The sequence below is a fragment of the Anabrus simplex genome, chromosome 10 (assembly GCF_040414725.1).
Source record: "Anabrus simplex isolate iqAnaSimp1 chromosome 10, ASM4041472v1, whole genome shotgun sequence".
Lineage (NCBI taxonomy): Eukaryota > Metazoa > Arthropoda > Insecta > Orthoptera > Tettigoniidae > Anabrus > Anabrus simplex.
In genome coordinates, this window is record NC_090274.1 from 11865889 (window position 1) to 11890968 (window position 25080).

A 25080-nucleotide genomic window follows, 5' to 3' on the forward strand; every position below is an offset into this window, starting at 1 on the left:
CACCTGTCTCTAATTCAGTTGTTCCTCACTGTACATACAAAATTGTTTATTTTGCACAAACTTGTCACTGATCTGATCTGATGTTAAGAAGAAGTGCAAGAAACCATTTGAATATTAAAATTCTGTGTTCATCACTGTAATAACTGTGATGAAAATGTTTTCTGAACCAATCTTGATGCATTCTGGCCACTCTGCTACTCCCTGCACTTCCACAAAACCTTTTCTGTATTCAGATATGTTCTAGTGTTCCATAAATTTGTTTCTTGTGTTTAGGGTTGCCAACTATTTTTAAAGAAAATAAAAGAGATGTCTACATTCTTTACCAAAAATAAGGGGGATGGGAAAATTTCACAAAAATGTAAAAAAGAAAACACGTTATTTTACACTTTAGAAAGATAACATATTTTGCTTCATGCAGTAGTGTGCCATCACTTTTTGCAAACTCAAAAAATTCAGTCCATGGATGAATAAAGTTCATGGTAACTTGCAGTTCTGATTTGACCAGGTTTGTACTGCTCGTATTCCTAACATCCGTCCATTTGTTGTTCATAAGAGAAAATACTCTCTCAATATGAGCATTACTACCTGCTATGTTCATAACAGAACCTAACTTCAAGTTTTCAAAATTTACATGGTGAGATTCGAAGCTGCTAAAAACCGCCATCCATTTTGTCTAATGTTACCCTCTAAAGACACGGCTCGTTTCATTGCATCCTGACATACAAAATTTCTCTTCATTCAGACAGTCTAGTTGGATGCACTCCACAACTTCATGTATATCATGGAATGTTAATTCCCTTTTAAGACAAAGTGGGATTAAAGACTTTAAACTATTATTTTAAAAATTAGGAAAGGAAGAATACAAAAAATCACAAAATTAAATTAAATTTCTTTCACATGTACAGTATATTTCACATTTGAATTGAGAACAGTAGCTAATATTTTGTGAATTCTGTATCCAACTTCACTCATTAGTAACTGCAGAGCATCATGGGGTTCCATAATACTAAGACTGGAATTCTCTAAATAAATAAAGTTTTGCTGTTTAAATGTAAAGTTTCCAGTATTAACAAAGAAACTAATATAAGCCTCAACAATTGTTTCTACTTCTGGATTTTCATTTGTGAAATACTTTTTTGTAACTTTTGGACAGTTTCAATCATCTATGCTTTTAAAACAGCTTTTTTGTAGGCTTCCAATATTTTAAAAGCCTTTCTACAGCAGTTGTAAGAGATACTTGCCCTGATGAAGGTTTTCAGTCCATTCAGCAACAAGAATTTTTTTTAATGATCCTAACGTTTCTCTTTGTTTGGCAGAACTGGAAAAATGACTAGAAATCATTAAAACATCTACATCATGTAAAGAGTTACAGTACATGCACATTTTATGACATGGTTGGAACATCTGGTTTTCAGGATTCTTCCTTTCTCATTACTTAACATGACTGAATTATGCTGTCCGTAATTTACATTTGCACCGTCTGCACAGTTGCACAGTATAAATATCATTCCATAGTGACAGTTTTTCAATTACATCAGTTTATATGTAAAAAATCCTCATATTCAGTACATTGTAATATATTGCATCTATAAAGATGATATATCTGTATTAACCGTACATGTTTCGACATATTTTAGAGTCCTCTACAGTGTAAAGTCACAATAATACACTATTTCTAAATGAACTATTTAAGATGCGTCTTATTAAAATCTTGCGCTGGTGTCCTGGTGACTTATTATTGATTTTAATTTTTTTAGTTGATGCCATATAGGCGACCTGCGCGTCTGTTAGGATGAGGCTCTACCTATGATGATTTCTAATGATGAAGACGGCACACGCACCCAGCCCCCAAGCTATAGGAACTAACCTTCTTCTTCTTCATTTTGCCTCATGACTGAGGCGTCATGACTATCATAATATTCAGCCCTCTAGCCGATGAACCATACTCCGCCATTCTTCCCTACCTAAAGCTTTCAATGTGGTTACTCTGAGAGAACACTGTAGGGAGCCATTCACCATGTCAATCCATCGCGTTGGTATTCGTCCTCGTTGTCTGGTTTCCTGGACTTTGCCCTCAACAATCAGCTTTTGAAGACTACCATCTCGGCGCATTGTATGTCCAAAGTAGCGTACAATCCGCTGAGAAACCTTACACGATAAACGAACTTTTATCTGAAGTTGGTTCAGGATTGATGTGTTCGTGCGATGAGCTGTCAAGGAATCCTTAACATTTTCCTCCAGCACCACATTTCAAAGCTTTCTATCCGTTCACGATCACTAACCAGTGAAGGTTAAAATCCCCAACCCGGCCGGAGATCCCCTGGACCAAAGGCAAGCATGCTAATCATTTGTCCATGGAACCAGACATGAGAATTCTAATATAACATCAGAGTTCTCCCCAGAAATTTTTATCAGCTGGGTGGCAGGAATGAGTAGCTGGGTCATGGAATATTGCACAAAAGAAAATGGATATGATAAAATTTCAGTGTATTCCCCTCCGGGCATTATCAGTAATACCAGACAGGTAAACATTAACTGCAAAATTAAACTATTTTAGTGTTATTATCATGAACAAGACATAAGAGAATATTTTGAACTTGTAGTGTTCTACTGTTCATTCATAATGCTATCATGTGGAATCACATGCAATGAAAGTCGAGCTTAACATTTAAACTCCGATGTAATTGATGCAATTATGCTGACAGTTTATCATTTAAATGAACATTTTTACAGTATTTAAATGTTAATTTGAAGCACCTAATGACTCAAATATGTATTAATACTATATAACTAGCCCATATCTAGGTTATGTTAGCCGGGCGGTCTGTAAATACGGCAGTGCAGTGAGCCCATTAAAATGGTCCTAGGGAGAACACTGGGTATTTTTACTTCCGGTTAACCAGTATAATATTTAGACTAAACACAAATTTTAACATTGTGTTTTATATCAATGTCAAGGGACCACGAAAAAGTTCAAATTATTCACGAGTTGTTCTGTATTTTCTGTTCCTGACTTTCTCAACCTTTGCTTCCATAGCCCTTCTCTAACTCAATAAATATCATAAACCTTCCCTTACTCCCAATGTTTTTCCATTTTTTGCTGTTGCTTTGTTGTCAATGGTAGGACACTTTTTATTTAAATATGTTGGTATAGGGCCTAATATTTTCCATTTGCCTTTCAGGATCGTCCTAGCATCGAGATCTACCGCCCAGGGATGGGTCGATTCAGCATGCAGCGTAAAGAACGGGAAAAGGGTGTGGGCAGCAGCACGGAGCAGGACTCACCCTCGACGAGCCCCTCCCCCACGCCATCAGGCAGGGTCTCCAAGACCACCAAGTCGAATCAGGAGCTACGATCCATGACTTTCAAAAGAAGTGTCAGTCGAGAAAAATAAAGTGGACTCAATTTTCATGGGTGTAAATTATGTAATTAGCTATTTCTTGTGGTGTTATGGCCTACCTTGAGGCAGACTTTTATCAGTGAATTTATTGTTGTAATAACTGTGAAGGTAGCGGTAACTTATAGCTGCATCAGTGTGGAAGCACATTTTTCTGCTGTCGATAAATGAAAATTTTCTTCATAATTCATTTCTAGTGTTATTTTTTTCCCCATTTGTTCCCGATATACACTATCTGATCAAAAGTGTCTGGACAGCTCTTCGTACAGTAAACTTAAAGTCTAGATGGCTCTGCAACTGCTGCTGAGAACTCCATTTTGTTCACTGGGAAGAGGTACCTGCAGAGTATTATTATTAAAGCGACTTCATTGTGGCGAAGTTAAGGCTCCTGTCCCTTTCTTACACTTAACCACTTCATGTATATAAATGAGTACTAATTTACAATATAATTTTTACAGTTTTACAATGTAAGAATTTCAACAATTTTCATGGTAACAGTATAAAAATTGAAATGACCTAATTTAAACATATTAAATCTTTACAACCTAAAGTATAAACTAAATTAAGTAAAGTATCACTAACTAAAGTATAAACTGGAACACATTACGATAAACAACCATATTCACTCTCATTCATGCATCCCATTCTCACTCAAGAAAGACTGGAAGTGCTTATAAGATGACGCTGGCAAAGGATTTGTCTTAGATTTAGCTTCCCTGATGTCCTTGGGGAGTTCATTACACCAGCTCGTGGCGGTGATGGTGAACGATCTGTTGTAGGTTGCGGTTTGATGTACAGGAATTTCTAGCATACAGCCTGACCGGGTATTGAAAGGTGTAGTGAACTAAGGTAGTGAAATCTGGTGGATTAGTAAGGAGGAGTGTTTTCAGAAAGCACTTGATACACCAGAGTAGTTGCAGGAGTCTACGTCTGTCATTCAGTCGTAACCAAGATAACTTACTGTTATTATTCTAATCAAGATAACTGTCTATAGTATGGGGATATGTGGGCATATGGTCGTATGTCGAATGCGTACCCGATGCATGCATTTTGGGCACGTTGCAGTCTCATGCCTTGCTCATTATTGATATCAACAAAACTGTATCACAGTATTTGAGAATTAGAAACAAAAGTGACTGAATGAGCTTTATTTTCTGGGACCAAGGAAATATAATAAAAACTGATATATCTTTTGGCACACTTTCGTCACATGTTGCGACCATTTCATTGTTTTGCTTATAGCCACACAAAGATTCATAACTGTTTCACAATATGGAATAATGGTATTGTATATTTACAGGAGGAATTTCGTATTGTTTTAAGATGTGTACGTTTTTCGAAGTGCCAATGATTATTGCATGCGTTTTAAGAGGATTAATTTTGAGATTGTTACTCAATGCAAAATTACTTATGAGACTTAAATCTGCGTTAACTTGTCGTACAGCACTCTGAATTTTATCAGTTCTTGTGTGGTAGTAGATCTGCAGATCATTAGCATAAAGGTGCTACTTGCAGTGTATAATCAATTTGGCAACATTGTGTATGTAAATTGCTAACAGCAATGGTTCAAGTAAAGACCCTTGGAGGACACTGAGGGGTTTGTTAAGCCACTCAGATCTGTGACACACTGACTGTGATTTTTGAGGTACGCAGATTGATTGGTGACTTAGAATGTGGAATGGTTTTTGGTTGGAACAACAGTAAGAGTCATTCCCATGCTTCTCAGTTTGCCCAAGTCGATTATTTGGAAGATAATCATGATGTAGAAGTGGGAAAACACAACCACAAGAAATCCACCGCTGCGTAGCCCACATGTCATCCACCCTCGAAAACTGAAGTAGTTGGTGCAGAAAAATCATAAGACATAATGTGATGCTATGACTTGTTAATTCTGCAGTACCATTATCTCTGCACCAGAACTACGAGATGTGGAGTTCAAGGCTCAGGGACCTGCCCACGGACTGCACATTTCACTGGTGAACGCCAAACACTACGTTTGGTGGTGTAAAGCATGCTGCCACTACTCCATGGACTACTGGAGATACGTGATTTGCTATGGTAAATAGCACTATATCATGTGGCAGTCGTATAGCAGGTTTGGATGTTACATACTATAAACTTCATAATGTTTCCGTATTGTCACTGTAAAGCTTATAAGACAGTTTACGGAAGTCCCACCTTACAATACAAACATCAATTTGGTTAAAATCAATGAGTACGTTTCATCCTTATATCATAGACATCATCAGCTATAACTTAAATACCATCTAAAAGTAAAAGATAAAGGTATCACTGTCAGCCTCTCCATCATGCCTGCAACACCATCAGTTAGGCACAGTAGACCCTCCACAGCAAGACGTGCTTAAACCAACTTAAGCCAGCAAGGATGCAAGTTGCTCTTCTATCGCTTTTCATTCCATTTTTTCTTACCCCTCCCTCCCCATTGTTTACCTCTCAATGCTTACAGCTTTTACCTGTTTGTTACAGATAGGTTCTTTCCATACCTTAACTTTTAACAACCTGGCTACCGGGCGAGTTGTATGTACGGTTGGGAGCGCGCAGCTGTGAGCTCGCATCCGGGAGATAGTAGGTTCAAACTCCACTGTCGGCAGCCCTGAAAATTGTTTTCCGTGGTTTCCCACCTTCACACCAGGCAAATGCTGGGCCTGTACCTTAATTAGAGCCACGGCTGCTTTCTTCCCACTCCCAGGTCTTTTCTATCCCATTGTTGCCATAAGTCCTATCTGTGTCGGTACGACGTAAAGCAACTAGCAAAAAAAAAAAAAACACCAACCTGGCTTGAACATGATTTCACACAACGTCCCACACAGCATAAGTCAAGATTCTCCAAACTCAAAATGTAGTATTAATAATGTCTAAATCAACATGATCCTTTTTAAGAAGAATCCAAGTTGGTGCCTTATTTTACAATCAACAAAAGACTTTTAGACAACAAGGACTTATTATTTTAGCTTTTATATAATTTTATGTCCGCTTCAGTGGTGTAGTGGTTAGCGTGATTAGCTGCCACCCTCCCGGAGGCCTGGGTCCAATTCCCGGCTCTGCCAGGACATTTGAAAAGTGGTACAAGGGCTGGAACGGGGTTCTTAAGCCTCGGGAGGTCAACTGAGTTGAGGGGCGTTCGATTCCCACCTCAGCCATCCTTGAAGTGGTTTTTCACTTCTCCGGGTAAATGCTGGGATGGTACCTAACTTAAGCCACAGCCGCTTCCTTCCCTCTTCCTTGTCTATCCCTTCCAATCTTGCTGTCCACTCAAAAGGACCCTGTTCAGCATAGCAGGTGAGGCCGCCTGGGCGAGGTACTGGTCCTCCTTCCCAATTGTATCCCCGACCCAAAGTCCCACGCTCCAGGACACTGCCCTTGAGGCGGTAGAGGTAGGATCCCTCACCAAGTCTGAGGGAAAAACCAACCCTGGAGGGTGAACGGATTAAGAAAGAAAGAAGACATAATTTTATCCATTTCTTGTTATGTGATACCTTTGTCTTTTAGTTTTAAATGGTATTCAAGGTATAGCTGATGATGTTCATGATATAAGGACTAAATATATATAAATTGATTTTAATTAAATTGATGTTTGTATTGTAAGGTGGGATTTCTGTGAACTCTCTTATAAGGTTTGGAGGGGGTGATTGACTGCCAGCCTGTACAGTGCCCACAATGTCGAGAACAGTGTAAGGAACTTGGTCCTCTCAGCATGTTAAAAGCAGAAGGATGTAAGAACATTTTGACTACCTGTGTCTTGTCTACCAGTTCAGAGATGATCACTCTGTGTTTCAGCAAAAGCCTTGAGCAGACTCTGTGTCAACACTGTCTTCTGTGTTCTAGTGTTGGCTACTGAGTGTATGATTCAGAGCAGTGTCCAAATGAATCGAATTGCAAGAACGGCGATTCAACTGACTTTCAGCGGACAGTGGTGAGTGGTGCACTCATGGATAAGTGAGAAACAAGAGACACACTGTTCATTATCGGAATACTAGACGTAGGTGGGGAGCCGAACTTCCGCTGCAGCGAGACATACACAGCCTTAGCACACTCAAAAAATCGTACACTATAACAGACTTCCGCTCTCAGCTCATTTAAAAATAGTGCCCACTTGCATTCACTCTCCTCTTTTTACAGGGACGTTTAAATAATGATTGGATTTACAGGTTGAAAAGGTAATCAAAACACAATTCTAAAGTAGCTGGTAAGTTGGTAGGTTCTTCTGTTTATTGTTTAATTAATCTCAGTATTATAACTTAAGTTGACATTCGTCAACTAATTCAACTCGGCTCTCTAGCCTACCCTATGAGCATTCTCATGACTACTGAAAATTATCTGTTTTATATTGAGAAGAACTGCTCAGTATTCTCTCAGTTCGTACATTGCATCAATGCACAAGATTTCAATCATCGAATCGCCGAGACCACTGGTGTACGAGGACGGTAAATAAGGCTGACGCAATAACTTAACTAAAAAGACGTTGGATCGAAAATTGTGAATACAGTAACATTTCCAAGTCCTTCAAACTTATTTAAGAAAATACTAGGCAATTTGCCACCTGGGCGACAGCACCAAATTCAGATCATTGATATTGTGTGTACAAATATTTTTTTAAAATCTAATTCTATATACTTATTTAATGGAGTTGTTCCTGTGAGAAAGGGCTTTGTAACATCAAAACTTGATGCGAAGAGGTGGCTACGGGAGGAACCAGAATTTGAATCCTAGTTGACGCATAGGATAGCAGTTCATAGAATGAAGACCAAATGGCAGTAGCGAGCATTAGATACTGTTGCTGCTGTCGTATCAGTTGACACTACACAGATGTAATATGAACGGTGACTCTAATGTGCCATGAATCGGATGGATCATTGTATTGATTCACTAACGTAAACTGAATCAAATGATTTGAATATTCCATCACTACCTTGTTCTCTCATCACCAACACACACTCAGATGTGCAGATCGTCCATCATCATCAAATAGAATGACCTGCAGCAGGCCTCTCAGGAGGAAACACACAATCAATCAAGCACAGTAATGCTCCCTGCCAGGGTTTGTTCGTGAGTGGTTTATGTATAATGAGGTTCCAGAAATGGACTAGCCACCCCACAGGTCTTAGTAAGCACCTCTGGGATGAACTAGAATGGCAGCTTGGCTCCAGACACTATGTAACCAGATCACAAACTATGCTTGCAGGAAGAATGGTCTGTCATTCCCTTGTATTTATTCTGACACCAGGTAGACAGTCTCCCTCTCTGTAATAAAAGTCAAGCCCTGTATTAACATCTATTACCAGGCAGTATATCCAAGAAACACTTACGAGGACAGTTTTGAGTACGTATCCAGAACAGGTAGTGGATGTTCTGGAAATTGAGAACCTGACCAGTATTATTTTCAACACATGACTAGATGGGCAAGGAGAAAAAGAGAGGAAGGTTCAAATAGTTATTATTTTTTTCTGATCATATAACTTTCATTAAAATACCGGGTGAGCAGAATAAAGCGGAACCGCTCTATCCTGTTCGCGGGAATTCCTGAGCGATTGAGTGAGTTGTCGTGATGAAATACAATGCCTTTTAACATGCTGTATAGTATTGTGAGAGGACCAAATTCCTTGCACTGTTCTCAATAAAATACATAAAATTGGAAAAAATTAATGAATTTATTCATTTATCATTTATTCGGGTTAACTTCATGGACACCACAATGAATTGCAAATTTATAACAGCCACAAATTAAGAATTGTCAGTTTTAACCATATCTTCATGTGCCATCCTGACAATGTCCAACAGCATTTCAGCATGATTTTAACAAGCACTACGGGAAGATTTTATTTTATTTACATTGGTTGATGTGGAAACACCATCTAGTAGTTCTGCATCAGCTGGTGGTTATTTACAGTGGTGTCCAGTGGTTTGCATACTGCTAACACCACTCAAGTAGATTTGGTGATTAATGATCTGACTACAGAATCAACTTTACCATTTCCTGTTTTGCAATGGAAATTGTAATGATTACCAGTGATAGAACTAACAATTCTATGAATATTAATACAAGAAAGAATCTCGATGATGAGCATACTCCAGATGCTAAGAATTTATTTTTCAGATTTTACACATAGTTCATCCCAGATTTTAATGTTAATTATGTGTTTGTACATTAGTTTTTATGTCAATTATGTGTTTGTACATTTTTTTTAGTTACTAGATGGAAGAATAGTAACAATACGCCTCATAGACGTACATGCAAATGTAAATGCCCGCCAAAGCGAGTGACCTTGACAGGGCATCCCTACCCTCCAGCTATGCTTCAAATAGCCCTCCCTACGTGTGTCAGTCATGTCCCAGCCGTGTTCCTGTCCACGTTCGGTGAGTAATAATCCCTCTTATGTAATGTAGTGCGCCTGAGAGGCGCATAGTTATCATTTAATGTAAAGTTTTATACGCCTCTCAGACGCATTGTTACCAATAAGAGATGTATATAATAATACACTTTTCAGGAGTGTTTCAGCTTACACGCTCTACTTTTAGTATGGTTTATGGCGCATTGTAAGGAATCTTGTGCATCATACAATACATCCTAAATTCTAGCCTTGTTATTCTTGTACAGGAATACTTATGACGTACTTTACATGACTTGACACTAACGTGAACTTCACTATTCCAGATGTCAAGCATCGAACATGGGAGGTCTAGAAAATAAAACATCCTTACCACTCAAGAAGAAATAGCTGCAGAGCTTGAGGTTCAAATACCCGAGTCTGAAACCAGTGACACAGACGATGTAGAATTAGAAAATGCTACTGATTCAGATGATTCTCTCATTGACCATGATTTTGATTCTGATAAGTGTGAGGATGAAGAGGAAACTGTCGTAGATGTCTTATGACCTCCCTGTAACTCAAAGGCAACTCCAACAGTGTCTGGACTCAACATCAAGTCAAGAAAGGCCAGAGAGTTGAAGTTGAGTGAACAAGGGAAGAAAAAAAAGAAAAGAAAGCTGGTGATAATGAAACAGAAGCATCCAAAATAATAAAACCTGACTGTGATATTATGTTAGGGCGGGACCATATTTTCACGTGGAAAACTGCTCCTATAAGTTATTCGATGGGAAAAACTGTGTCCAAAAACGTGGTGCATATCAGCCGCAAGACGAAGAATGATGCTTTACATGCGTCGGAGCCAGAAGAATGTTTCAATGTATTTTTTACTACAGATATTATGGAAGCTATTCTTCTCCACACAAGTGAAGAAATTGTGCGGCAAAGGCGTGCATATAAAACCTCTACCAGTTCAACTCCGAAGGACCTATCCATGACGGAACTAAGAGCTCTCTTGGGACTTCTATTTCTATCAGGGGCAAAAAAGGATAATCATATGAACTTAGAAGTGCTTCATAATCCAGTGCTGAGTGGTAAAAAATATCAAAGTGTGCTTTCCATCAAAAGGCATCAATTTTTTATCAATACTCTTTGCTTTGACTCCAGAGAGACTCGAGATGAAAGGCAGAAAACAGATAAGTTAGCTCCCATCTGAGAGATTTGGGACTTGCTGATCAAGCAGTGTCAAACATTGTATGAGCCAAGTGCTTATTTGACTTTAGAGGTCATGTGGGATTTATAATGAATATCCCCCCCCCCCCCAAAAAAAAAAAAAAAAAAAAAAAAAACAGGTAAGTACGGGCTGAAGATAGTTATGATATGTGATCAGGGAACGTATTATATGCTCAATGCCGTACCATACCTCGGAAAGGGCAGTACACCAAATAATAAACCATCCGCGGACTATTTTGTGGAAAAGCTTGTGGAAACTGTAAAAAACACAATCAGAAATATAACCACGGATAACTTGTTCACGAGTATACCACTGGCTCAACGTCTACTGAAGAACTACGGGCTAACCATGGTAGGGACAATCAAGAATAAAAGGGAGCTCCCATCAGAATTTGTGGATCCGAAGTACTTCAATCGCCCTCCTGGATCATCATTATTTCTGTTCCCTACTCGCCTCGCAAGAACAAGGTGGTCTTGCTGATTTCCACCATGCACGACGATGATGCAGTGAACAAGGGGAGTCTGAAACCTGAAATTACAGTCTGTTATAATCAGACAAAAGGGCCGGTTGATTCCTTTGACCAATATTAATAATCTTGACCATAGTGGCCGGTATTTGATCCATATTGACTTGATCACAACAAATATGTAGGTGGATGGTCCGCCTAGTCAATACTAAATATTAATTATTTATATTCATTTACATAAGTCTAGTACATGTTTCGGGAATCGATATACATTCCCTTCATCAGCAGGAATTTTAATTTTAATTTGACGGACGGACGGACGAACGCCAGCTATTTTTTTTATTTGAAATTTTGAAGAAATGTGAAAAAAAATTTTAAAAATCTGATTTCTTCAGTAAATTTTGGAAAATGATATAAATCTTTTTTGAATGACTATTTACTTTTTGCATTTAGTATCCTTTAGAGTATGTATTTACAAATAAAACATTTAAAAAATTTCAATTTGGACAATAAATAAGTGAAATGTGCATATTTTAGTAAAATACTACAATAAGGCAAGAAAAGGGCCTGGGATTTCTTGCACATGCCCTGCCAAAATGTCTGGGAGCGAAAGGGTTAAGTACTTAAATTCCTTTACTCTTGCAATTTTATTATAGTATTTTTGAAACACATCTAACAAAAATTATATCATCATGTGTGCTCTTGAAAAATTGTCAGAGAGTGGGGAAAAAGCAGGTGCAGCAACTAGCACCAAAAATTGAGGTTACTGGCATAGACTGTTTAGCATTTGCTGATGATATGGCAGTAATTGCCAAAGACATCTCTGATGTACAGAAACAGATTGCTATACTGGAAGAGCAAGGAGCAAAAATAGGACTTAAAATATCATATGAAAAAACTAAATTTATGACAAATATCAAAACCGCTCCACCTGAACTTACCACTTAAAGGAATTTAAGTACCTAAGTGAATGGATCACTGAAAATGACAATGAAAATAAATCAGTAGTTTCAAGAATGCAAGCTCATAGCTGCGCGTCCCTAACCACATGCCCAACCCGCCCGGTACATTAATTTAAATTTGTTCCATAAACCAATAACAACAACCTTCAATCCACTAATGATGAATAATTCTATAGAAATCTGGTGGTCAGTATGGAATTGAGACTGCTGAGAACACAGTTATCTCATACGGTCTGACTAAATTCTGGCAATTTAAAGAAAGATAATCTTCAAGCGCTTAAATGTGGTGTATCCATCTGAATGGCTAGAAATCTTGATGCATTATACAGTATTATTTTGTGTGATCAACTTAACATCCAGGTGCCAGGCTGAGTGGCTCAGACGTTCGACCTTCTGACCTCAACTTGGCAGGTTCGATCCTGGCTCAGTCCGGTGGTATTTGAAGGTGCTCAAACACGTCAGCTTCGTGTGGGTAGATTTACTGGTATATAAAGAACTCCTGTGGGACTAAAATTCCGGCACCTCGGCGTCTCCAGAAACCGTAAAAGTAGTTAGTGGGACGTAAAGCCAGTAACATTAATGTTCAAGTAAAATAATTATTACAGCTTACAGACAGTATCTGAGAGTAGTTTTGTGTCTGCTGTTCCTTTTGTTCCTCCAATGACAGTAATGTAACTTTTATCTGACCTTGTATGACTCCTTAACAAATCTAAAGAGTATGTCATTGATAACTTAGGAAGCCAATCCTTGCATAACGTACGCGGTCACACATGTACATGGCATGACCGGATTTGGCGAAGTTTCTGTCTTTAAGAAGTCTCTATTTCATCTCTAACATATTTCTTCAAATTATACAATGCCAGCGAGTGTCATCTTCTGCCTGAACATGCCAAGTATTTGGGTTTATGGCTGTACCTATCATGGTCTTCTTGAGCTGATCTTTGTAGCACTTCAGAGAAGAATCAAGAGATCTCTTGCTTATGCTAGATTACTACAAGATTGGTCATGGTTGGTTGTCCTTCATACGTTGGATGTGATAAGTCCATTTGAAATGGAGACAGATTGTTGTTTCTTTTCTTTGTTTAATGTTGCACTAATACATCAAAGGTTTTTTTCTGACAGAGAGATGTGAAAGAGCTAGGATTGGGAAGGTAGAGGTCATGGTCTTATTTAAGGTATAGCTCCATCATTTGCCTGGTGCGAAAATGGGAAACCGTGGAAAACCATCTTCAGGGCTGCTGACGGTGGGATTCGAAAACATTATCTCCCGAATGCAAGCTCACAGCTGCACGACCTCTAACTGTATAGCCAACACATTTAGTGTGATAAATTGTAGAGGCTTCTATGTTGTTTGTCTGTGCTCTTTCAAGAACTTGCACATCAGTTACATAATCTAATATTCGTAAAGGTCCGTAGCTTTTTGCTGGTGAAAGAATTCCAGTTTCTTGATGTCATGGCAGTAGAGGATTCAGGTTTTACATCCATAATGGAAGCAATGTTGAAACAACAACAGCTTGAAACTTGCTACATGTCCTCAGATATTTTATCAGGAAAACCCAAAAGGAAAGAAAAGCTACATAGATAGCACAGATTCTGTTTTCCACATCCTTCTCTGAAGTTCATCATAATGTGAAGGTAGAAGTGATATACTTGTTCTGGGATGTGTTTCAGATGATAATATGTATTATATGATAATAACAGGGGCAGGTTGTGCAGCCACTTAAGCTTTCTGAGTGTTTATGGTCAGACCAAACCTTTCATGTGCATTTTTGAAGCAGTTAACTGATAGTTGCAGAATTGTAGGTGTATGGGCTAGAGAAGCATTTTCATCTGCACTCAGTTACCAAGTGAGCTCGGTAAGTCACTTGAAAAAAATTTGGCCTGATTAAGAAGTCCACCATCAAAGCAATATCTGATTTCCACATCTATGTTTCTAGTCAATAATGTCTCACAGTGATTCACATTATGCAATAATATCAAGGATCATACTGAAGAAAAACACACCTGTTTCCCTATCATGGCATAAAATATCTACCATAGGTCTCCCAGACTGGCTGTTCATAAGGCATTGCAATATGCTATTCGTCTGCAAACTGTAGCATATGTTTGATAATTAATGTCTGCTATTTGGCAGGAAATGATACAAGATTTCCTTGTCTGGAAAATGGCATGATAGCTATGAACAGTGTAATTTAATATTAAAAATGTAATTTGGTTAATAACACATTACCCATCATAAAGGACTGTTGGTTTGGGTTTTGGTAATGTAAATGTATAAATTCTTATTAGAGCAGGTATTCAAAATTACAAACAAGCAATGCCGTTTAGCCACAATTTTGCTCAAAAATGTTCTTTTATCATGTAGGGTAACCTCCTCTGCACCGCTCCGCACCATAGGTGCTCAAAACTTGGATGCATGGGTTAATGACTGGACAAATGAAGGTCGGTCTCCACTTCTTATATAACAGATTAATTCCATTTCTAACGGCACGGGGTTTCGAAAGATCGATTAACTTAATGGGAAGATTAAACACATAGCATTATTACTTAACGGGTTATTGTTTTATTCGGCACGTACAATAGCATACCTATTTCAGCTTCCTTCTGAACTGTCAGTGGAAGACCTTCGGCATATATTTCCAATATTTCATGCCGTAATAGGGAAGCAGGTGTTTTTCTTCTGTATGAACCTTGTTATTGTTACACAATCCGAATACGCATGAGTGCGTTCTCGAGTATTTCAACGATGTCACATTTGTCACTTGGCGACACCACACACACGTGACTTGCGCTCATTTGCTGAGCATTCCATTTAATAATATCAGTCGCTGTCATCAGTCTTGCAAGGAGTGCAGTCAGCTGGTGCAGTCCTCCTCCCCCGCCCTCCCCGTTTCTTGAGCGCGGTGACAGTGACGTGCTAATCAGAGACGTTTTTCAAGTGTCGTTTTAGCGCTGTTAAATGAGTACCATTTAATTTATGTGTGTCTGATAGTAATTTAGTTGAGATCATGGATCCGGTGCGATTGTATGCTTACAATTTAAGACTTTTTGTGAATGGTTACTTCAGCAACAAAGACCCTTTCCAGATAGTCACAATAACTGCTACTACCGTATTAGCAGGAGTTTGGTTATGGGAGTTCGTTTTTCAAGATGAAAGTGAGTATATTTATTCATATTTCACCGTTGTTTTCGTTTCGAAAAAAGAGTGTTAAATTGTTACGAATCTAAGTCGTCTGTACCATATTGGAAATGGCATTCTTTGATTAAAAGTTAACAGAAATTCATGCTGTACAAGTGCCATTTTCGGCGTTTTTCTCTGGTTCTTCGAAAGGCAGAATTTTGTTCATTAAGAATCGTTATTTAACGACAACCTCGTTACAGACATTACCATCGTTGTGTGAATAAGTAAAGAGAAAAGTTTCGATCCTTGGAAGACTGAATGGCTAAAGTACCGGCAAGTTAATTCTGTCGTTTAGTAGGTAATTGATCAGCGGAGATCGGGCATGAAACATGGCAGGAGTTTGACATTACTGGTATTGGTAGTGAAAGTGGAAGTGAGAAAGTGTTTGGCGGTATAGAACCTCAGACAGTAGAAGTAAAACTGTTTCGTAGACTAGTATGAATGTTTGGGAGTAGAGCTTTGTTTTCCTGCACAAAGTTGATTGTATTGATGTAAATGAACTTGCTCCGAGTTTTGAGTTTCTCTGGTCTGGAAAATATCCCAACACATGACATTATTGGTACTCTGTGTTAAAAACAGAGGTTATCTTGAGAAAACATGGATCAGAAGTTCTAAATTATGAATAAATCTGTTCTCCCCTTCACTCCTCAATATTTATTTGTTGCTAGCAATTAAAGGTTGCCCCAAATAAGGTTTTTGGTGATGATGGAATAAGAAAGGGCTAGGACTGGGAATTAACCAGATTTAGCCTTGTGTGAAAATGGAAAACCATCTTCAGTGCTGCCAATGATGGGATTTGATCGCACTATCTCCTAAATGCAAACTTAGAGCTATGTGATATAACCTACCACGTCTAACCAACTCGCTGGCATGTTACTGTGATCAGCTCTTTATATTTTTCAGGTAACTGTGCTAGAAAAATAGCCTACTACAAAAACATTTGTGCAAGATGACAAAAGGGACACTTAAGGAGATTCTTCACTTGCTGTTAGACAGGCTCTTCAGTGATTTATTCCCATAGAAAATATAACACCACCTTAACGGTTTGAGATGTTTAGTGAAAGTGTAAAACCTGTACATCTTAAAGACACAGAAAGTTGATAATGAAAGCTGGGCATATTTACAACAACTTGACATATTATCACCATCCAAAACTCTTTTTAAAAAGAATAAGAATTTTGTAAGAGGAACAACTAAGAGATACAGAGTTCAGTTCATGGTGTCATTTCAACACAGAGGAGTGATCTTGCACTGCGTTGGACTATCCATTTTCGATTAGAAAAGGAATCTGCCACCTGGGCGACAGCCCTAAATGGAGATCATTGATGATTGATTAATTGATTGAAGATTGTATAATCTGTGCAGGTTAATATATTTTATTTAATATTTGGCTATGATAACATCATGAATTTACAACTAAACTAGTGAAGTTTATGTCCAAGTAACACTGCTCAGGAATACTTACACGTATTCCTGGTGGTATCCGGTCACATTGGCTATTGCTCTGAATCATCGTCCCTGTACCTTTGATAAGGTCAGGTGTGACTGTTGAACCCAATGGTGGTTTTGAAGAGCATAGGGAGCAGGTACTACTTATTCTGCTTGTAATGCTGGCTACCAAGGATACGTAGCATACAGGCCTTATGCATACAGTGGCGGTACTAGAGTAGAATTCACAAACCTGTGCAATGCTATGGGAATGTCTATGCCGTGGGCAGACTGGAATTTTGGAGAAGTGTGATTGAAGACATGCTTGTCTACTCTCTCACTGCTGTTTATGATTCGTACAAGTTTCCTCGGTAGCTGCAGGATGAGGTGAAAAGTGCTCTTGAAAGAAGAGAGAGATTCTCAATTCTGAAGTTATCAAAAGTATTTTTTATGTTTTTTTAGCAATTGGCTTTACGTTGCACAGACACAGATATGTCTTATGGTGATGATGTGATAGGAAAGGGCCAGGAGTTGGAAGGAAGCAGCCATGGCCTTAAGTATGTACAGCTCCAACATTTGCCTGGTGTGAAAATGGGAGCTATGGAAGACCATCTTTGGGGCTGCCGACAGTGGGGTTCAAACCCACTATCTTCCATATGCAAGCTCACAGCTGTGCACAGCAAACTTGCTCAGTCAAAAGTATTTTAATGGAATGACAGGGATACAGAGTTTAAAATCTAATAAAGACTGAAGTAGCATGGGAGGAAGTGTCTGGAAACCTATTTATTTGCCTGTAAAAGTGATCAATTCTCCATACATGTCACATTGGCTAATTGAGTTGACACTGTATTTTTTAATACTTGTTTCCAAAACTGCTTTTCTTAAGCATGTTTTATGCATAAGCGAAGACAAACAAACTTTAGACAGTGCTATTGATAGAATCGACTGCTTGACTGCTCACCACTGTGCATGAACAGTCCCACCCTTCAAGTTTCTGAGAAAATACTCTTTCTTCGCTCACTGCTACAGAATGGCCACAGCCTAACGTCACTTGCTCTGGGGTAGCACTACTCTGACCATCAGTCTCTTACACTGACTCCATCATTACTCCTAGTCTGAACAGTTTGTAATGGAGGGCTGCGGGATCAAAACCTGTTTGTACTGGTGATAGGGATGTTTTCCTAAACGGAAAGCTTAGCGTCAGCAGTTATTCTTATGAGAGCATATTCACAAGGGGGTGCTGTGTGGATAAGAGTGATGATAATGCACATGGTCAGGTTAAGTTGAATATCAAGAACCCTGTTGCAAGTACTGTTAATCTGGGCTGCCACAGGGTGCAGGATGATAATAAATCATTGTAGACAATTGCAGGGTCATCGGAGTACTGTAGGGAAGAAGGGGTTTACTACAGCGTATTCTCTGCCTTATTTGGTGGACGAGTACTCCAGTGCTTTCACAACTCAACAAAGGTCAGATTGTTGGTATGAGGGAGGCTCACATGCCTCCAAAACAAATCGCAGCTGAACGAGTTGGTCGTACAGTTAGTGTTGCGCAGCTGTGAACTTTCGTTCGGGACCGAGCTCGATAGCTGCAGTCGCTTAAGTGCTGCCAGTATCCAGTATTCGGGAGATAGTGGGTTCGAACGCCACTGTCGGCAGCCCTGAAGATGGTTTTCCGTGGTTTCCCATTTTCACACCAAGCAAATGCTGGGGCTGTACCTTAATTAAGGCCATGGGCACTTCCTTCCCACTCCTAGCCCTTTCCTCTTCCACTGTTGCCATAAGACCTATTTGTGTTGGTGCGACGTAAAGCATCTTGCAAAAAAAAACTTTCATTCGGGAGATGGCGGATTTTGAACTCTACCGCCAGCAGCCCTGTAGATGCTTATCTGCGATTTCACATTTTTCCACCAGGCAATTGCTGGGGCTGCTACCTTGCCATTCCTAGCTTTTTCCCATCCTTGCGTCACTGAAAACTTTCCATGTGTTAGTGCGACGTTAAACCACAAGGGCGAAAAAAAAAAAATGCACATACAGTGTTGTGCAAAGTGGACAGGAATGGTGCCAGGACAAACTGCTGAAACATTCAAAATACCGAGAAAACATTGTTTACGTTGGCAAAATATATCATTTTACTTTTCTTTACAGTGATTTAAATATTTTTTATTATATCATTTGAAAGCCTAAGAGAAACATTTAAAATTCAGTTTTATCTGTTTGGAAATATTTAAGTTGTGGCATTTTTCTGGTAAAATTTAGATTCAGGTTTCTAGTTAAGATGCTATATAGCCTAGTTAAATTATTTTCATTTGAATGCTTGTACTTCCTAAAAAGTTCCAATTTACTACTCTATACAGCATAACATCATCCGCAGATATCCTTATCTGTGATTTCAGTCCTTTACTTGTATCATTTATATATAGAAGAAAACAAAGGCCCTATCATAGAACCCTGAGGGAACCCCTCTTAGTCATTACATGATCAGATAACACTTCGCCTACCGGCAGTGGCGGCTGGTGGTATCTGAAGCTGGATGTTCCACCAGCATTTTCAGTGTCACATTTTTATAGCTTACAGAAATAACAAGGATCTCTATTATCGTTAACTAATTAACTATATTCCTACTAGAACTGTAATATATATGGCAATTACAACCCAGGAAATAAGAGACTAATTATACACTTTAAGTACAGTTACTCTTAATAATACTGTTATTTGCTTTACTTCCCACTAACGGCTTTTTAGGGTTTTCAGAGATGCCGAGATGCTGGAGTTCTTTTACATGCCAGTTAATCTACTGAGACGAGGCTGCCGTATTTGAGCACGTTCAAATACCACCGGGCTGAGCCAGGATCGAACCTGCCACATAGGGGTCAGAAGGTCAGCGCTTCAACTGTCTGAGCCACTCAGCCTGGCACAGTTACCTTTGCCTCACATGAATTGAAAATTTGTCGTCCTGTTTTTCATTGAAGCAAGATTATTGTAATATTGTGGGTGGTCTAGTAGGGCGTGGAAAAGAAATTACCTAGCAAGTTGGCCATGCGGTTAGGGTTGTGTAGCTGTGAGCTTGCATTCAGGGTAAAGTGGGTTCAAACACCACTGTCGGTAGCCCTGAAGATGGTTTTCTGCAGTTTCCCCACTTTCACACCAGGCAAATGCTGTGGCTGTGCCTTAATTAAAACCATGGTCGCTTCCTTCCAACTCTTAGCCCTTTCCGATCCCATCGTCGCCGTAAGACCTATCTGCGTCGGTGCAACGTAAATGAAATTTGTAAATTTAAAAAATGGAAATTAAATGCCTTTGCGAGAGGAGAGAAGGTAGGAATGAAGTAATCTCCGCAGAGTGGCACAATCTAACGGGGACAATTGGTAACGTTTCTCGGTAGGGGCCTTGCTAGTCTCGTGCAACTCGTTGAGACTGATACTGGCGACCTTGCTACCTGATGCTATACAGGCTTATAGGCTCGTCCCTGCTGAAGTAAACTGCACCGCGCTGTCTGCTAGGGAGTTGCCGTAGGAGAGCACACCCCCTGAGTTCAATTCAAAGTCAGCAACGTTTGTTGGTCTGTGATGAAGCATTAGGACAGCGAACGACCGAGGATGGTTGATTTTAACATGTTCTCGAAAACATGTTAGGTTTATTAAACTAAAACTTTCGAAGAAAAGGCGACAAATGAAGTGCAAAATTATTGGGAGCTGTGCAACCCTACAACAATACCACGCACCGCCCCTGCCTACCGGTACTCTAATTCTCTGTGTTCTATTTTCTAGAAATTTAACTACACTCCTTTGGGAGCCTCCGTGGCTCAGGCTGTGTCCGTGGTTCAAATCCCGGTCACTCCATGTGAAATTTGTGCTAGACAAAGTGGAGGCGGGACAGGTTTTTCTCCGGTTTTACCTGTCTTTCATTCAAGCAACACGCTCCAATTTCATTTCATCTGTCATTCATTAATCATTACCCCAAGAGGAGTGCGACATGCTTCGGCAGCCGGTACAATTCCTATCCTCGCCGCTAGATGGGGGCTTCATTCATTTCATTCCTGACCTGGTCGAATGACTGGAAACAGGCTGTGGATTTTCATTTAACCACTCCTTTGTCTAGTTCAGTCATTTTCGTCAGTAATCTCGCATGATCTAACCGAATAAACATACCCGGCAGCGGAATTGCGAGCGCTCTTGTCCGCATTGTACTATACGCGAACCGTTTCTTGAGCCCTGAGCTCTCTAGTGCTGAATCGGTAGACCTCGGTTATCTTCGACATCCATATTGGCAACCTTTGAAACACAAACTATGCATCGCTATATGACATCTGGCGTACACTTTACGAACTAGTACTGATGTTGTTTACACAGCAAAGCCAAACTATAAATTCATGCTAGGAACAAGATTCGCATCGAGAAATGTTATATAATGTTAAATGTATGTGTGACAGAGTTGTTGGCGTAAGGTAATAAATGTTTAGAAAATTCATATCGATCGGTCATATTATCGATTCAATTTAGATTTCATTTCCATCCAGTTGGCAGTATAACCGGAACCTTCAGTGCTCCCTCCTTACCCCTCATCCCGTAAAAATCGGGCTCAAGAAAAAGTTCGCGTATAGTACACAATGTTGTACCCGTGAGCTTTCGCATTGTTTTGTTTCTGGCAGCCACTTGTTTGATTGCACACGGCCCGGAGTTATTCCAGAGTCGGACAGTGTTCAAGAGGGTTTCCTTCCCGCGTTTTTTGCTTTACGTCGCACCGACACGGATAGGTCTTATGGCGACGATGGCACAGGAAATGGGAAGGAAGCGGCCGTGGCCTTAATTAAGGTACAGCCCCAGCATTTGCCTGGTGTGAAAATGGGAAACCACGGTAAACCATTTTCAGGGCTGCCGACAGTGGGGTTCGAACCTACTATCTCCCGAATACTGGATACTGGCCGCACTTAAGCGACTGCAGCTATCGAACTCGGTCCCATGTCATTTGCAAGGTTCTAACTGCATGCTCATTCTTAAGATGAAGGGCATAGGTTTGCGTTTTAGCTGGATTCTGAGTCAGGTGATTCTCTCTGTAGTATACGGTAGATAAGGTAGATGATTCAAAAAACGACAGAGAAATTCCAGTAGGTTTGTACTCCCCTTTAAGTAGAACGACCATGCAGTTGGAGGAAGACTTTAAATAAACATCAATCTTTATCATGATGCCTATCTTGTCGATTAGTTCGATTCAGTGGCCCAGATTTGATGAGTAATCAGAGATATGGAGTGTTGTCCTTGGATAGCGGTTCAGGGTTCAAAGTAAATCAGTTTCACAAACAATCACATAGGGACTGATGTACTGGGATTATAATACCATAGAAACGTCGTTATGTCATCCAGAAGACTATCAGGTGAAAATACTTATAATGATGGCATTGGACCATGGTCTCTCGTATCTCTAATCGTGTTTGATAAAGTCACCCACTGGCCATCCTTTTAAAAATAATTTTCCGCATGAACGGGTTGCCAAACTGGCAATGTAATACACTGCATATATAGGTACGGTATGGATTTTGTCATATAAAAGAGATGGGAGTATGTTCACAGATCCTCGAATCGCAGCAATGACAGTTTTATCGAAGCTTTTCACAGGCAGCTGAAACTCTTTCCAGAAATTTATAAAGAAGTCTGGAATAGTATCATGTGATGCAGTCGTCAATCCAATTCAGTATTGTCAAGCTGGTACTTCTGCTTAGGGGCTGCCTGGCCGAGGCGGTGAACCACGGTATCCAGCGGTGAGAGGCCGGCGCGCTGCCGCCTGAGCCACGGAGGCTTTCCACTAGCCAGGTAGAGGACCTGACTAATACAGTTCACATTCAGAAAAAAGAAACCATAAGGCCTTGAGTTGGCGCTGTATTTCGTGTGCGAATGCAGTCAATGTGATCATTAGTAAGTTCTTAAAATAAAAATTCAAAAAACTTTTTTTAATACCACGGCTTCCCGGGAACTGTTATAGCGCCGATCATCGGTAATTTTTGTATTTGTTAAAAATAGAGCAGCACACCGAGCATTAAACACAATTTCCAGAAATTGTCATCTGTTCTTATCGGCGTTTTACGAATTTTCTCGCGCTTGGTTGCCCGACTGACCGTGTTCATCACCCAGTTGTCTCGCATAACAAGTGGTCCACTTCCTCTCCTTTAATTTGCCGCTGCCTTCATTCTTCGAAGGATTGCCAAGAAGCCGAACACTCGTTAAAAACACTGCTGCCCTTGGCTCTTTTATGACCTGGTCTAGAATCGCCATTTCGAACTATTCTAAATTATCGCACCACAAATCCACTAAATAAATCAAAATTACACCCAGAAAAGCGCCTGTTGTTAAGGAAACTCCTTCCTCTCCACCTTCACTAAATAATTTATTTTATTCTGAATTAATAGCGAAGAGGGGGTTTCTCCTCTGGCTTGAAGGTAATTTTGCCTCCAACTCAGATTGCTTTCCCCCCGCCAGTGCATGAATTGAGATTTTCCGACCTATCGGGTACTCCATGGAAACAGATGGGTAAAAGGGCATACTTTCGTTCTGGAACTCTCCGGTTCCTCGCCCCCAACAAAAGAATATTTCCTCTGACTAGCGTTAATGGAGAATCGCCAGACTCCTTGGCTGAGTGGTCAGCGTTGAGGCCTTCAATTCAGCGGGTCCCGTGTTCGATTCTAATCCTGTCTGATCAATTCTTCGGTCACGGGTACTGGGTGTTTGTCCCAACATTCTCCTCATCATATTCAGAAAATATACCACACTACGAATCACCACAGAAACGCGCAATAGTGGATTCATCCCTGGAGATAGGGGATACGTCACGAAAAGCATCGGGCCATAAACAAAAGGCCAATCCACGTGTGCTACACAATTCGCGCCCGCGACACCACAGCTGTGGGAAAAACGGCAGAAGAAAATAAATAAGTAATCATGTTAATTGCATTACGTCCCACCAACTACTTTTACGACTTTCGGAGAAGCCGAGGTGCCGGAATTTAGTCCCGGACTTCTTTGAAGTGCCAGTAAATCTACCGACACGAGGCTGACGTATTTAAGCATTTTCAAATACCACGGAGCTGAGCCAGGATCGAACTTGCCAAGCTGGGGTCGGAAAGCCAACGCCTCAGCCGTCTGAGTCTTTTCTTTAAATCCTATTTGTTCGGGGCGTCGACCTAGAAAGATCTTTTGCCCCTAGTTGCACCATATGTTAGGAATCTGCGTGTATTTGGAAATTGCGGAAGTGTAAAGTGTTAAATGTGAGGAAAGGAACGTTAAGGACGACACAAACACCCAGTCCACAGGCCAGGGATAGTAATCATTTACAATTAAAAATAACCATCACAACCACTCCATGTATTACGTTAACACTTGATTCGTTCTGTACTCTGTTCTTTAACAGGTTAAATGCCATTCGCCTTAAATGGCGTTAAGTGCTATAAACACAGCCAATTAGTAAGAGAAATGGCAAACCGGAAGTGTACTGCGTTCTCCGTGGTCTCTCTTGGGTTTGCTCCGCCACCATTCCTTCTTGTGCGGTTATCTTTCATGCTGCAATGTTACAAGATCGAACCCCGGGGCAGTTGTTAATATTCAGCAGTGTTGAAATGAAAGCGTTGCATACCAGTAGGCCTACATTAACTGGTACTCTTAAAGAGGCCCCTTTCAACATGATCTTCCACCACGCAGTGGTGACACATTAGCAAGTGAATACTCTAGGTTTCGTTAACTTAATGTTAATAGTTCCAGATATAACAATCTTATCCGACCGAGCTCGGTAGCTGCAATCGCCGGTGAGTATCCAGTATTCGGGAGATAGTGGGTTCGAACCGCACTGTCGGTAGTCCTGAAGATGGTTTTCCGTGGTTTCCCCATTTTCACTCCAGGAAAATGCTGGGACTGTACCTTAAGGCCATGGCCGTTTCCTTCCCATTCCTTGGCCTTTCCTGTCTCATCGTCGCCATAAGACCTATCTGTGTTGGTACGACGTAGATAGATAGATAATGTCTTTATTGGCGTAGTTAAGGCCATTAGGCCTTCTCTTACACTAAACCAATTATTGTACATAGAATCAAAGTTACCACTAC

The 25080-nt window shown here is 40.1% G+C and overlaps 2 protein-coding genes across 3 annotated transcripts in view; both read left to right on the forward strand.

Annotated features, from left to right (window-relative positions):
- Upf3 (UPF3 regulator of nonsense mediated mRNA decay) overlaps nucleotides 1-3578 on the forward strand; it is a 41939-nt gene extending 38361 nt beyond the window's left edge. For both annotated transcript variants that reach the window (XM_067154850.2, XM_067154851.2), the window contains exon 7: nucleotides 3183-3578. In XM_067154850.2, the coding sequence (XP_067010951.2) occupies nucleotides 3183-3395 (213 nt within the window). In that variant the 3' untranslated portion in view covers nucleotides 3396-3578. The remainder of the gene's footprint in view (nucleotides 1-3182) is intronic.
- Nucleotides 3579-15289: 11711 nt separating this feature from the next.
- Sply (Sphingosine-1-phosphate lyase) overlaps nucleotides 15290-25080 on the forward strand; it is a 54567-nt gene continuing 44776 nt past the window's right edge. The window contains exon 1 of the mRNA XM_067154935.2: nucleotides 15290-15542. Within this exon, the coding sequence (XP_067011036.1) occupies nucleotides 15395-15542 (148 nt within the window). The 5' untranslated portion in view covers nucleotides 15290-15394. The remainder of the gene's footprint in view (nucleotides 15543-25080) is intronic.